This window comes from Xyrauchen texanus, chromosome 13 (assembly GCF_025860055.1).
Source record: "Xyrauchen texanus isolate HMW12.3.18 chromosome 13, RBS_HiC_50CHRs, whole genome shotgun sequence".
In the NCBI taxonomy this organism is placed as follows: domain Eukaryota; kingdom Metazoa; phylum Chordata; class Actinopteri; order Cypriniformes; family Catostomidae; genus Xyrauchen; species Xyrauchen texanus.
In genome coordinates, this window is record NC_068288.1 from 26,249,418 (window position 1) to 26,262,256 (window position 12,839).

The window sequence follows — 12,839 nt, forward strand, 5'->3', positions numbered from 1 at the left end:
AAGTCTAGGTCTGTGTATACAGTGTAAAGTTGTTGGCTTTTATGGTTGATATGGATGCCTGTGTTTTGGCGTGGGGAATTTATGTGACCTATTTTATGAACAATACTGATATGGATTGTGTATGTGCTGTCCTTCCCCATTGACCCATAGCCGACTAAGTGCTAATGAGCATGTGGATGTTTATGTGTGTCTGACTGAGTTCCAGCTTGTGTGTCAAATGAGGGGGGGTCAGTTATTTTTTACACATGTTTTTCCTCCAATTTAGCCAAGACAGTGAAAGGAACAGCAGGAGGGAAGATTCTAACTTTTGTAAGCTGCTTAATAGATCAGCTGGAACTCAAAATACAGAACACATGGCAAAGGTGTACCTCACCAAGTGCAGGATGGGACTCCCAGTAGATCTTGAAATTAGGGCTGTCAGTTTAATTTAGTGGGGTTAATAATAAGAAAATTATGCGATTATATATAATGCAATTAATCATGTTCCCTGACCTACATGGAAACTCTGTCATTTAAAAAAAAACAATGTCCTTACCTAGAACAATTCAAGATTACTTGAAATTAGTCAATATATTGGCAACACTCTTAGGCATCTTAGGCAACACACTTCGTAAAACCAGGAGCTATTCGCACAAGATGTGTTCTTGTGTTCAAAGACAGCTTGGCTCTGCACAACAGAACACAACTGAATAGTTCTTATTACTTATGCTTTCTCAAACTCATATGACTTTCTTTTAAAGTTTCATTATTAGGCTGAAATCTATCTGGACCTATTGTGAATGCAAAGAGCATATTGGTGTACATCTGCTTAGAAACTTTTGTTTTCATTTCACCTACCTCTTTAATCAAAGACAATTAAATATAAACAGTGACATGATTACAAACTTACATAGTGCAAAATGCCAAATAGCAGCCATTTGTCTACTTATTTCTGTCCAGGTTACACTGCAGCCTGCTATTACTTGTGGCGAACCCTATTAAACAAATCACTTGTAAAACAGTGGCTACTTTTCTTGCTATCTAGCAAGGAGTAATGCTTTATACCAGGGGTTGGCAACATTTCTGACATGGAGCTCCTTACCTTTTATTGAGAATCAGCAGTCATTGTCTGCATATTTCTGGATTCTCAGTGGGATTGTGCCCTCTCAAAATCATAATAGACATGTTCCAACATCTCCTGGCCACAGGAGAACCAGTGCACAGAACACCTCTGTAAGCCGCCTTCCCTCAATTAGGCCATCTCAGTTTTGCCATGCTCATTATTCCTCAAGGCCTCTCCTTCGTTTCCCGCCTCCTCAAACTAGCCCATTCTGTTGAAAATCTCTCCGACATCGCCAGCTTTAAAAAAAAAAACATTCCCTGCCTACCCCTCTCAGACCTCCTGCTGGATTAAGCCACTCCTTACTACCCCATTTAAATTCTGCTCCAACTCTCATGCAGAAAGGACTTTCCCGGTTCACTCTCAATTCCTACAACTCCACCTGGGCCCACTATACCTCCTTCTGCCAATCACACAGTTCTGTTCTAATCTCCCAGTATGCGTGTTCATTTCCTTTTGCTTTCACACTAGACATCTCAAATTTCCTACCCTATTCATCACTCCATCCCCAGCCCCCATGTTGCATTACTGGTTAAGAAACCACCTCACCGCTACCCTAAAACATTGTGGTCTCTCTCCTCATGTCTTTTCGGGGCACTCTTTTTTCGCATCAGAGCAACAACTCCTGCAGCTCTTTGAGGTATAGCGGAGTTCACTGTCGAAATGCTTGGCCTCTGGTCTTCCTCATCCTACCTGAAATATAGTCGACCTAACCCAAATCATCAAACAAGCTCAACTCTCCATCATCCATAAGTTTTCATACATCTGGTGGTGGTTGGTGGCTCTTTCTCATCACATCTAACCCTACACAATGATTTAATTCAAGCACATCCATCGCTTCTTAAGAATAGTGCATAACTATATCTACCCTCCTCACCAGGGCTTCCATAATCTCAAGCATTGTTTCCTTTGCCTAGGTATTGCACAGGCCAGCTCGCCCCTGCTGGAAAGCTCACACTATCATGGGATATCTTTCAGCAGGTTATTGCATGCAACGTCACTATTATCGTATGGCTTTATGTATGTTGTTCACCTTTCGGCAAAGATAACCATCAAACAATGTCCGCCCTCGTCTGAGGGTTCAAAATCAAATTTTCTTTCAACAAAAGGTATTACACACAACGTCACCATTATCGTATGGCTTTACGATACATTGTTCAACTTTCGGCAAAGATATTCAAATAACTCTTCCCTTGTCGGAGGGTTTTCATAATGAAATGTTGTTTATCTTTCAACAAAGATACTGCACAACAACGCTGGCCTAACGTAGGGCCTCATACCATGTTGTTCATCTTTGGCAAATATTCTGCACAACCAGGTTACTAAGGAGGGGAGAGAGAGAGAGAGAAAAAAAGGCATTGCACAACCATGCCAGAGATCTTGCGCATTTCATGTCAAATCTAGGTGTTCACTTCTCTTTTTTTTTTCCTCTTCTCCAGAGTGAATATCTAACACAAGACCTGGTTTGTACCTGACTGGATCTTCTCTTTTGGGGGTAGTATTCTACTTTTTCTTTTTTGGGGTAGGCTTCTCGCCTCTGCCTCTTTTCTCCGTCAGGATATGACGGTTCCGAGTACAAATTCTTCAGAAGTTGACGGGACTTACGCCAAAGAGAGCCATTGCATTTCTGTTTTATATTCATCAATTAAATGTAATCTTATATTTCACTCAAGTCTGCGAGTCTTCCTGATACAAATGTAAGCACAGTGTAGTTCTAGTGGGAAGACTAGCAGCTGTACATAATCGCACCATTAGCTAGGTAACTCCTAGCCAATCACATGTAAGCCATTGCTTTATAAGTCTGCTCACAATCTATCACATTGCTGTTTCAGTGTGCTAACACGGCAACCTTCACCACCCCTCCACCACCAGTTGAGTCCCATTCTGCACGGGGGTAGGCTCCTCGCCCCTGCCTCCTATCTCCAGCGGGATATGGCGGTTCCGAGTACAACTTCTTCGGACCGCCAGACGGGGCTTACGCCAAAGAGACACATTACATTTCTGTTTTATATTCATCAAATAAATGTCATTTTAAATTTCACTCATGTCTGCGAGTCTTCTTGATAGAATTGTTGATGATACAGGAGTTTCCGTGTTGGGATGTTGGAAGGGGCGTGTTGACATGAAAGATGATGAAAAGCAATGATTTTGCTAATTTATTTCAACTTCTGTAATTTTTTTTCAATAATATTTATTTGTTATATATAACAGTCAACAAATAACTCACCCTTCGCAGTTTGTTTTAAGCAAATGAATCCCATCCCTGTGTGTGTGTACAGTATATGTGTCAGAGAGCATGACAATATGCATGTGAGTGAGTGCTTAAATACTGGTGTGATTGCTCACTTTTATTAGTGTCTACAAAACCACTGTGTTGACTAGAGTAGGAAGAGCTTTTTATTGCTAAAGGCTGTATTTCTCTGCCAGTCTGCACTAGATATGGTGAGCCTCAACACCTTCTCCACTCTTCCAGTCTGCTTTTAATCTATGCTCTGACACGGGCGATGACTCACCTTGGACCCAAGTGAAACATGGTCATGGCAGGGCCATCACAATTCTATGATTAGACAGACCTCTGAAAACACATCCCAGAGTTTAATAGCTTCCTCCTTAATGGGGCCACTTCAATTTGTTTGCTCCAAATGAAAAAGCCAAGCACAACTTCAAGACAAAAATTATGACATGATATTCAAGATAGCACTGGCATGAAATTACCTCAGGCAATTGAAAAGCTTGCATTTTGGACATGGTACCAAGATAATGGCACACACACACACACACACACCATAGTACGTGCCATAGTAGATATTACCATCTTATACCATCAATGTAGGCCTACCAGCTCCTTTTGTAAGCAAATGTATAAGTAATAAACATGTGTAGTGTGTGTTATACAAACCAGTCTATCTTAACCAGTGGAATATATAGTTAATTGCATATAAAATGTTGGATTTGGATGGGAGAGCCAATATTTGTACAATACATGGTCATTCGTAAAATACATGGTCATATTCTCCATTAAATATGTCTAATTGTCTGTCTAATCATCTCTCTATCTGTTTCTTGCATCTCTCATACACATACACATACACTGAATAAACCCAAGAAAGATAGATATGCCAGAATCCAGAACAAGCTTGCATTTGAGAATGCAAGTAGGTGTTATGAAAATATAAGTTGGTGGTGGAAAGTGGAGATGTGGTGCAGCATTGTTAGTGGTAAACCTCCACCCAGTACTAATAATTACACTACTGAGTGCTGGGGTTCACCCACTTTTCTGGCAGACAGAGAGGGAGGAAAGGTTACTTCAACAATAAAACAGTCAATGTTTCAAAACAAAGAATTAATAAGAATTTTGCCTGGGAGAAAGGGATACTGAAGAAGAGGGAGAATGTAAGGAGGAAAAGCACTGAAAAGAAGATGAGAAAATAAGAGAGATCCCCACCATGGGTCATGTCTTCTGAGGCAGCAGCCTTTGTGAGTTCAGCACTCAGGTGGTCCATGTCAAAAGTAGGCCAGGGGGAGTTACAGCAGCAGTGGACTGAACCTTTAAGAGAGTATGAAGTATGTATTTTTTGTTTTGTTTTGTTTTTTCATCTTTCTTTTTCTTCTGGTGTGTTTTTCTTTTCCCTCTAGGACCATTTCCTTCACCAGCACAATTCAATTGCCTGTCCAATCGTGTAACTACAATGCATACCCTATATATTAGTCAGTATTTTTGTCTTGTTTTCCAGTAAAAAAAAAAATCAAACAATCCTTAAACGTAAAGATGAATTTAATTGAGAAGCAAAATCGCATAACATAAAATATTAAGACTTGTTTTCAGAGAATATACACTGTAAAACAAGACAAATATACCCAGAAAATATTTTTTTTGTAGTTTCTATCTGTGTTTTTCACTACCTCTCTTTCCTTCATAGCTATCAAACCCATTCCCCAGTGCTCTTTTTTACTCTTGCATTGTCAGGTTGAAGTTCAAAGCAAGAGAGGGAGGGGTGTTGTGTGTTTTTGGTAGACAGGAGGGGAGCAGTGTTCACTGCACATGCTAGGTAGGAGGAATCCCCCCCCCCCCTCTCTCTCTCTCTGGGACTGTCTCTGTATCTCCTTCTCCCTATCACTCTTCCTCTCCATCTCTTTCTGTCTCTATCGTATTCTCCCTCTCATGATGCACTCACTCTCACACGCTCTGGGAGGCACGTAGCACAGTTATTGGAGGTGAGAATCTCAGCCTGTCATATGCTTTGTGTCTTGTATGTGCATGTGTGATTGGTCTGAACAAATGTTTATTTTTTTTAATTTTTTTTTTTATAAATGGCTCTGTTGCTGTTACTACAGTGATTGATCTGGCTTTTTTTCTTCCCAATTTTCCCTATCAAGCAAATAGCCAGCTTGTATCTTCTAAGTTATTTGTATGTGAATGCATGCAGACATTGTTTGCAATTTAATTCTTATTATAAAAAAGTGTGGAGAGCCCCCTGAGATTTCTGTTGCATTGGAAAGGAGCTGTATTCATGGTGCCATGCAGACTTTAAGCAATGATTGAAGAAGGGCAGCACCTAACGAGAGTATTGCGCATTTGTTTTGGTGTGCGTGCATGTGCATATGTTTTTTTGATAGTGACTGCAAAAACAGAAAAGGAGGTGGGGGGCTGATGGGTGTTTATTATTTGTATGAAATGTGGATTAGCCTGGCTAAGGCTGTGTGTCGCCCCATGTGTTGGACTCCCACGGCTTATAACATGTTTGCCATTTGTAAATGATTATGAATATGGGGCATGTCTTTTATCTCTGATGGAAACTGGCTGTGTGTATGTGTCTTCTGTTGTGAATCTCATGGGATGTGACTGATCTTCACAGACAGAGCTAGCACCTGGCTGTCACTCGCCAGAGCTCGATTAGTCCTCCTCCCCGTCTCCTCTCTGTCGCCACCAACCCCTCTCTCTTACTTTGTCGTCTCTATGTATCCCTCCATTCCTCCCCCATTCACTCTTGTCTATGTGCCACTCTGAGAAAACACCTTTGAAATACATTGCAGGCTTTGCACGTTATTGCAGCTTCCTGTGTTTATGAATGGTTTGATGTTTTCCTTCTCTGTTTCTGTCTCACATATCGCTCTGTAATCCATGGAGTACTAATGAGAACCTACTACTTTTCTGCTTGTAGCGTTACAAACAGGGTATCACTGAATCATTTATAGGCATTTGCTTCACATCCTTAATGAAAGCTCTCTCACTTGTTCTCTCTCTCACTCTTGCTTTCTATTGCCTTTCATTTGCTCTCACTCATTCACCCATAAAACGCACACTGGAATGATGGTGAAACTAATGCCATTATTTCTGGCTTTTGAAACAGGAAGAAATTCAATTTAATGTGCACATATTCATGATTATACCTCAAGTAATTTCTTTCCTTTAATCTGATTGGACAAGTTGCACTCCAAGAGTGCTGATATTTAGTATAATTTAGATATTAAGTATAACGCTTCACTGTTTGTATCATTCCACTTGTCTGTGGTCACGCCATTCCAGACAGGCTGTCAGTCTGTCAGGTTAGTTGATCCTGCTTTGGTTTTGTTTGAAACTATTCTCGTTAGCAAAAATGACTGGGAGTGCAGTCATTAAACCCTATTGGTGCAGTCAAATACAGTAGGTGCTTTGAACATGTAATCTATTAGACATTTGTCTCACATATTTATGGCCCACTCTGATAGGTCCTTCGGCATGTAATCTTTTAGCCAATTACCTACCATACTCCCTCTTTGTTTAACATTTAAATTGCCTCATTTGTTTAAGTAGATATAGCTGTAGGCTGGAGACTTCTTAATGGGGGTGGAATCTCCAAAAGGGGGTGGGGTTGCTCCAGAAGGGGGCATGATTACTCCAAAAGGGGATTGTGCTAACTCCAAAAGGAGGCATAACTTCCACTCACAGTTAATGTTAGGAAAATGGTATGGTAAGGGGCTGCCTATATCTTCAATGGCGGTTTGGAACTTCTGCCCCTTTTTGGAGTAATGCCTGCTTCTATATCCTTCTCCATGTGTTGTCAAGAAAGCTGGTTTCACTCACTAAAAAAACCTCCTCCACAGCAGCACAGGTCTAGATCAGCTTTAGGGGGATTGAATGTGTTTAATTGTGCAGCAGCAACATGTCTAACATGCTTGATTCAGTATTTCCTATATGTTTAATTGTGCAGCAGCTGCAGGACATCCTTGACACTGCATGCTTGTGTGTTTCGCACTAGCAAGTCATTGTACATGCTATGCAGCAGCAGCACCGTAAGCAGATCTAGCCCACTAAGATCAAACCTACTAACTGGATATATCCATTATAATACTTTAAAACTTAGTTGTCATTACCGAAATAGACATTAAAACTGATAATAGTTACAGTATGTCACCTGATATTAACTAATTTAAAGAGCTTGCCAGTAAATGCACTCGCAATTATGCTGTTGTTGATCAACATAAAACCAGTGATTACCTATGGCTGAATCACAGCTGATATTTAGTACAACAGCACTCATGCACATGTTTATTAGTGTTTTAAAATATTCACATCTGTGTGGGAGGATCCTTGCTCTCAACGCTCGTAAGTTTAAATCGAATAGGACAGTAATATAGAGACATCTTCTCACTGGTGGTCCAACCTTCATTCTAGTGCTGTTCTCTCCAGGCATCCTCTCTTCTCAGTGGGACAGATGTTGTGAGTTCTTTACCTCCTCCAGATGTCTGAAGCTTTGCAGAGCCATTTCTGTAGACCTTAGAATTCCCTATCAGGGAAGGGAAGAGCAGCAAGCTTTTGCTTCCTGCCAGACAGCCCACTTTCTATCTGTTTATTGTCTATAGAGGGGAACCGTTGGGACTGGAAGAGAAATGAGCTACTGGGAAGGAGAAGAGTGGGAGATGACTGTGACCATTAGAGAGGAGATCAAAGCACATTTCTGGTGCAAACATAAATTTGGGAGAGGACATTTTTAAAAAGTCTCCCTGCTTGAATGAAAGCATTCATCTTGAATGTGTGCATGTGTTATAATACTTTAACAGAACAGGGAAGACCAGGGCTTGTTATCACACAGGGAAGTAGTCACAAAGGGTATATTTCAGTAACTGCAAGGTTTGAGTCTCTATGGTTTGTAACTTTGCAGTGCAAATGTGTGTTTTCTCTAGCAGTGGCTTTATATGTTGGTTTTTAACACCTAATTCTAAACTACCTTAAATTAAGAATTATTTGTGAATTATATCCTCCAAACTAAAGTTTCAGTATCAGAATATTGTAGCTGTAGCTGTTGGAAAAACAACTGAACACAATAAACCACACTGGTATACATGCAGGCAAGGGTCAACTGTAAAATTAAGGCAGATTTTAATGGATTTTGAAAAGTGATCTCAGGACAAGAGTGCATTTTATAAATGTCAAGTCAGGCAAGTTGCTGCATGTTTAAATGTTTATGTTTTAAATGTTGACAATGTTTGTTGGCCAAAACAATCGTTTTATACTTTTATCCATTTTTGCTGATCTGTGATTTGTGTGTGTGTGTGTGATTTGATTATTGTATGCCGTTTAAATTGATCTGAAAAGCCTACAATAGACTGTTCAATGGAAGGTTCCATTGTGACATCTTTCTACTTATTTGCAAGGTAAATAAGTTTAATGGGCAAAAAAACGGTGGAGATGTTTAACATGTTTTGTAGCCAAGACATTAAGGCATGTGCTTGTACAGGAATTTATTTAAAAAATAATTATAATTAAAATTTTGTGTGTGTGTGTGTATCCTGAAATCTGAGGGTTATGTTGAGAATAATTTGTAAAAGGCTTGTGGAGTAATAACCATAGTTCCTCGCTTGTCCAGCTGGCATGACCACAGATGTTGTTTTGTTGGCTGTTCAGGTGGTTTCTGTTAACTTTTGCAGCTCAGTTTGGTTCGATTACTTTTCAAGGCTTCAGCACTCCTAATCAGCACTAGATGCTGAGCTTGTAAACTTGCAAGTAGAGCTTGTGTGTTTGTGTGTACTGTATTTGACACAGTGTGTATTTTGACCCTACACAGTCACCACAAAGGCAAATGAGATTGATTTCCTTCCCTCACTTCCGCTGCTTGTACTGCAATTTGATTAGTTAGATTAAATTAAATCTGCTGTGAATAGCTACATAAACAGTGACTTTCCATTACTGCCAATACATGGTCCACTGGGCCATCTATGAGCTGAAGTAATATAAAAAGGTTAGACAATTAAATGTATATCATGCATGGTGCATTCTGTGTAATTAAATTGGGATTATTTGAAAGGAACAAAGATAACAGTTGATTTTAAAAAATTAGCTTCACTAAAAGTTATATTATAAAAATTATCTTTCAAAGTGAAGGTGAACTTGAGACAACCATAAAACTCAAAATCCAATAATTATTTATAATGATGTGTATAATAAATGTATAATGAAATGCATAAATTGATTATGGCTGTATTCACTCAAATAATAGAAGTCTTATTAAAGTAATTTCTCTCCTGGGACCACAATTTGCCACAATTTATCTCCCACTCACTTCCTTACTTATTCTCTCTCTCTCTCTCTCTCTCTCTCTCTCTTTTTCAGTATCTAATTAAATAGGCAGGGTTGTGGTCCTCTGTTCCATGTGGATAATTGACAAGGGGCTAGGCCTAACTTTACTCAGCAATTACAAGCTGCATTCCAGCTCTGGCTTATTGAGACTCAAGGACAGACGTGTATTTAGATTGCATTAAAAAAAAATTTGGGGGTAGGGTATGCCCTTTATCCCATGCTGTCCCTGCCTTGTTCCTTCCTTCTCCAGGGGGAATTAAGAATCTGTACATTTTCTATGCTTGCTGCAGTGTGTCGGATTCTGGGGATTCAATTGTCAGTTAAGCTCACACTGTTATATGGGGTTTGCCTTGCACAGAATCCTGGGATAAATGCTGGCTGTTTGTACACTGAGGAATCTAAATAAGATGCTCAATATTTTCTTAATTACCATTGTTATTTTTAAATAATTATATCCCCCTTTCTGACTCTACCCTCCCTAGCAACTGGGCCAATTTGGTTGCTTAGGAGACCTGGCTGGAGTCACTCAGCACACCCTGGATTCGAACTCGCGACTCCAGGGGTGGTAGTCAGCGTCAATACTCGCTGAGCTACCCAGGCCCCCTTTAATTACCATTGTTGAAGCAATAGCATTTGGTGCCTTCAGACTGTAGTAATAATTGGGACACGCCAGAGGTGTGGTCTGGTGGAAACTGTGTGCATTGCAATGTGTGAAATCACAAAACAAAATGTAATTTAATTCAACCTGGTTTTATTTTGTTTTTTGTTTTAATTCAAGCTTGTAAATAATTGAAAAGAGATGAAAGAATTATTGTTTATTGAAAATGGCTTGGATACATCTGATTTTTGGACACACTACAACAAGTCAAACATAATGTTGATATTGAGACAAAGAGGTTTTGCTGACCAGCTTATGAATTCTCCTCGTAATGTTTATAAGATGAAACCGTCACATTTTCAAAAGTGAGTACATGCATGGTATGGCTTGTTAAATTGGGACTGTCCTGATTTTATTGAAACCTTTGGTCCCCCAATGTCAGTATACTGTACATTTCAGTGGCCATTATGACTTTTACTTGCAAATTAACTTTTAAGACCTATTGCGCTTTCACAATTTACTGTAAATATCTGTTGGAGGGCTCTTATTACAGGGGACAGTCCCACTGGAGCAACCTGATGTTAAAAGGACAGTTCACTCAAAAATTGTAATTCTGCCATTTACTAACCCTCACGTTGCTCCAAATCTGTCTTGCCTTCTTATGTGGAACACAAAAGCAAATGTTAAGCTGAATATTAGTCTTAGTTACCATTCACTTTCATAGTATGGAAAAAAAGATGCAATGAAAGTGAATGGTGATTGAGGCTAATATTCTGCCTAAGTAAGAAAGAAAGTCATACAGGTTTGGAACAACATGAGGGTGATTGAATATTGTCAGAATTTTCTTTTTTAGGTAAACGTCCTTTTACCACTATGCCACTCTACCCTAAATTGAATGTATTGTGAAAGGAAATCATGGTAGCAAGTTGACTGATGCTTGTATCACAAAATGCTGTGTCTGCACTCTGTTATTATACCTCTTGCTTCAGAAAGCTTTACGCTTGAGTTCTCAACCAAACCATGGCTCAGTGCCCATTTCTAAAGGCATTTTTCTATCCCTGTTTGACTTTCTGAAATACATCTTTCAAACAGGAAACAACTTCACACAAAGACTGTGTTCTTGATGATGCAAAGCTCAATGCAAATATTTTTGTTGCAACTTCAACTTCAAGAAGTCGAGAGGTATGATTTTACTGAATATGTCAGCATCTGTCAATCAGGACATCCAGCTGCTATCCCATGATCCAGCTATCACGAGCCACGGCAAATAGCACCTTTGAAGAAAATCCTTTTTTCCAAATTGTCCAAACCCTCCTTAACTTGAATTCCAAACAACTGGCCCAAATTGCAAAAGTGAAATCAGAGCCAGATGACACATCTTTGAGTGATCAATCTCCCATAAGTGCCATGCATAGTTAACATCAGCAAACAATCCATGTGGGATTTGACTATAGTTCCACTGAAGCAAAATGTATGAGAAGGATCATCTTCACCAGCAGAAGGTTTACATTTTATTTATCATTTGACTATATTATTGCATCTCAAGGGCTCTTTTGGATACATAGTTACATACAGTATAACTGTTTAGAAATAGCACAGTAATAATACATTTAGATCATTAGATTTTGTAAGTAAACTTAAAGGGCAGCCTATGGTGCTGCTTTAGATTTACATAATTTTTTAGTGTTTCTGTTTTGACATATGAAAAGTAAGTGTTCACATACTAATCCAAAGACATGGGCAGTTATGTTTCTCACAATGTAAGGTGAGACGTTTTATCTGTAATATGTTGTTCAACACATTGACATGAGTTAGAGTGACTTCAAAATATGACAGTGCACATATTTCCCCAACTTCTCCAGAAAAAACTGCAGACCTCAAGCCTGAGGGTGTATTCAGTGAGTTTTAACATTATGTATTGTGATCAGAGGCCTTACGTAAGCCCCTGAAGTATCTTAAATCTGAAATGGCAAAATTGTTTTCCATTGCCTAAATCAACCCCACAAAGCGTGAGCCTCAGCTTCTAGTTTCCCCATCTGGAGTAAATTAAATAAAATGAAGATGTCATTGTGCTTTGAATTGTGCTTTGAATAAGTAGTGTGGGATTTTTAAATAGCAGAAACATCTATGTTTTTCTCAGGTAAAACATTGCATAGGAAGTGTACTGTAATTTTTTTCTCTTAAAGGAATTTTCAAATAATCATGAAATACATTGTCACCTCTGATCACATTGATTTACTTAATTTTGTACAAACTGAAAATATTGTTGTCATTGAGCTATTAGATGACATAAAAAGAATGTATAATAAGTCTGTTTGTTTTGATCTTTCAACAGGGTTTCAGCATTTACAACAGATTCCACGACATTGCAAAAACAAAAATAATGGATAAGAAAAGTGGTAAGAATCCCAGACACAGAATCATGTGTAAATGTAACTTGGGGGCCTGGGTAGCTCAGCGAATAAAAACAATGACTTTCACCCCTGGAGTCGTAATCCATGGCACTCTGAGTGACTCCAGCCAGGTCTGCTAAGCTACCAAATTGGCCCGGTTGCTAGGGAGGGTAGAGTCACATGGGGTAACCG

General features: G+C 39.2%; 1 protein-coding gene across 3 annotated transcripts in view; it reads left to right on the plus strand.

Moving 5' to 3' along the window:
- The window catches only part of kank4 (KN motif and ankyrin repeat domains 4), a 61,455-nt gene that overhangs the window by 22,896 nt on the left and 25,720 nt on the right, over nucleotides 1-12,839 (plus strand). For 2 of the 3 annotated variants that reach the window (XM_052140277.1, XM_052140276.1), the window contains exon 2: nucleotides 12,590-12,653. In XM_052140277.1, the coding sequence (XP_051996237.1) occupies nucleotides 12,638-12,653 (16 nt within the window). In that variant the 5' untranslated portion in view covers nucleotides 12,590-12,637. Of the gene's footprint in view, nucleotides 1-5,237; nucleotides 5,315-12,589; nucleotides 12,654-12,839 lie in introns of those variants that run through there. The other variant, XM_052140278.1, reaches the window with a different exon arrangement.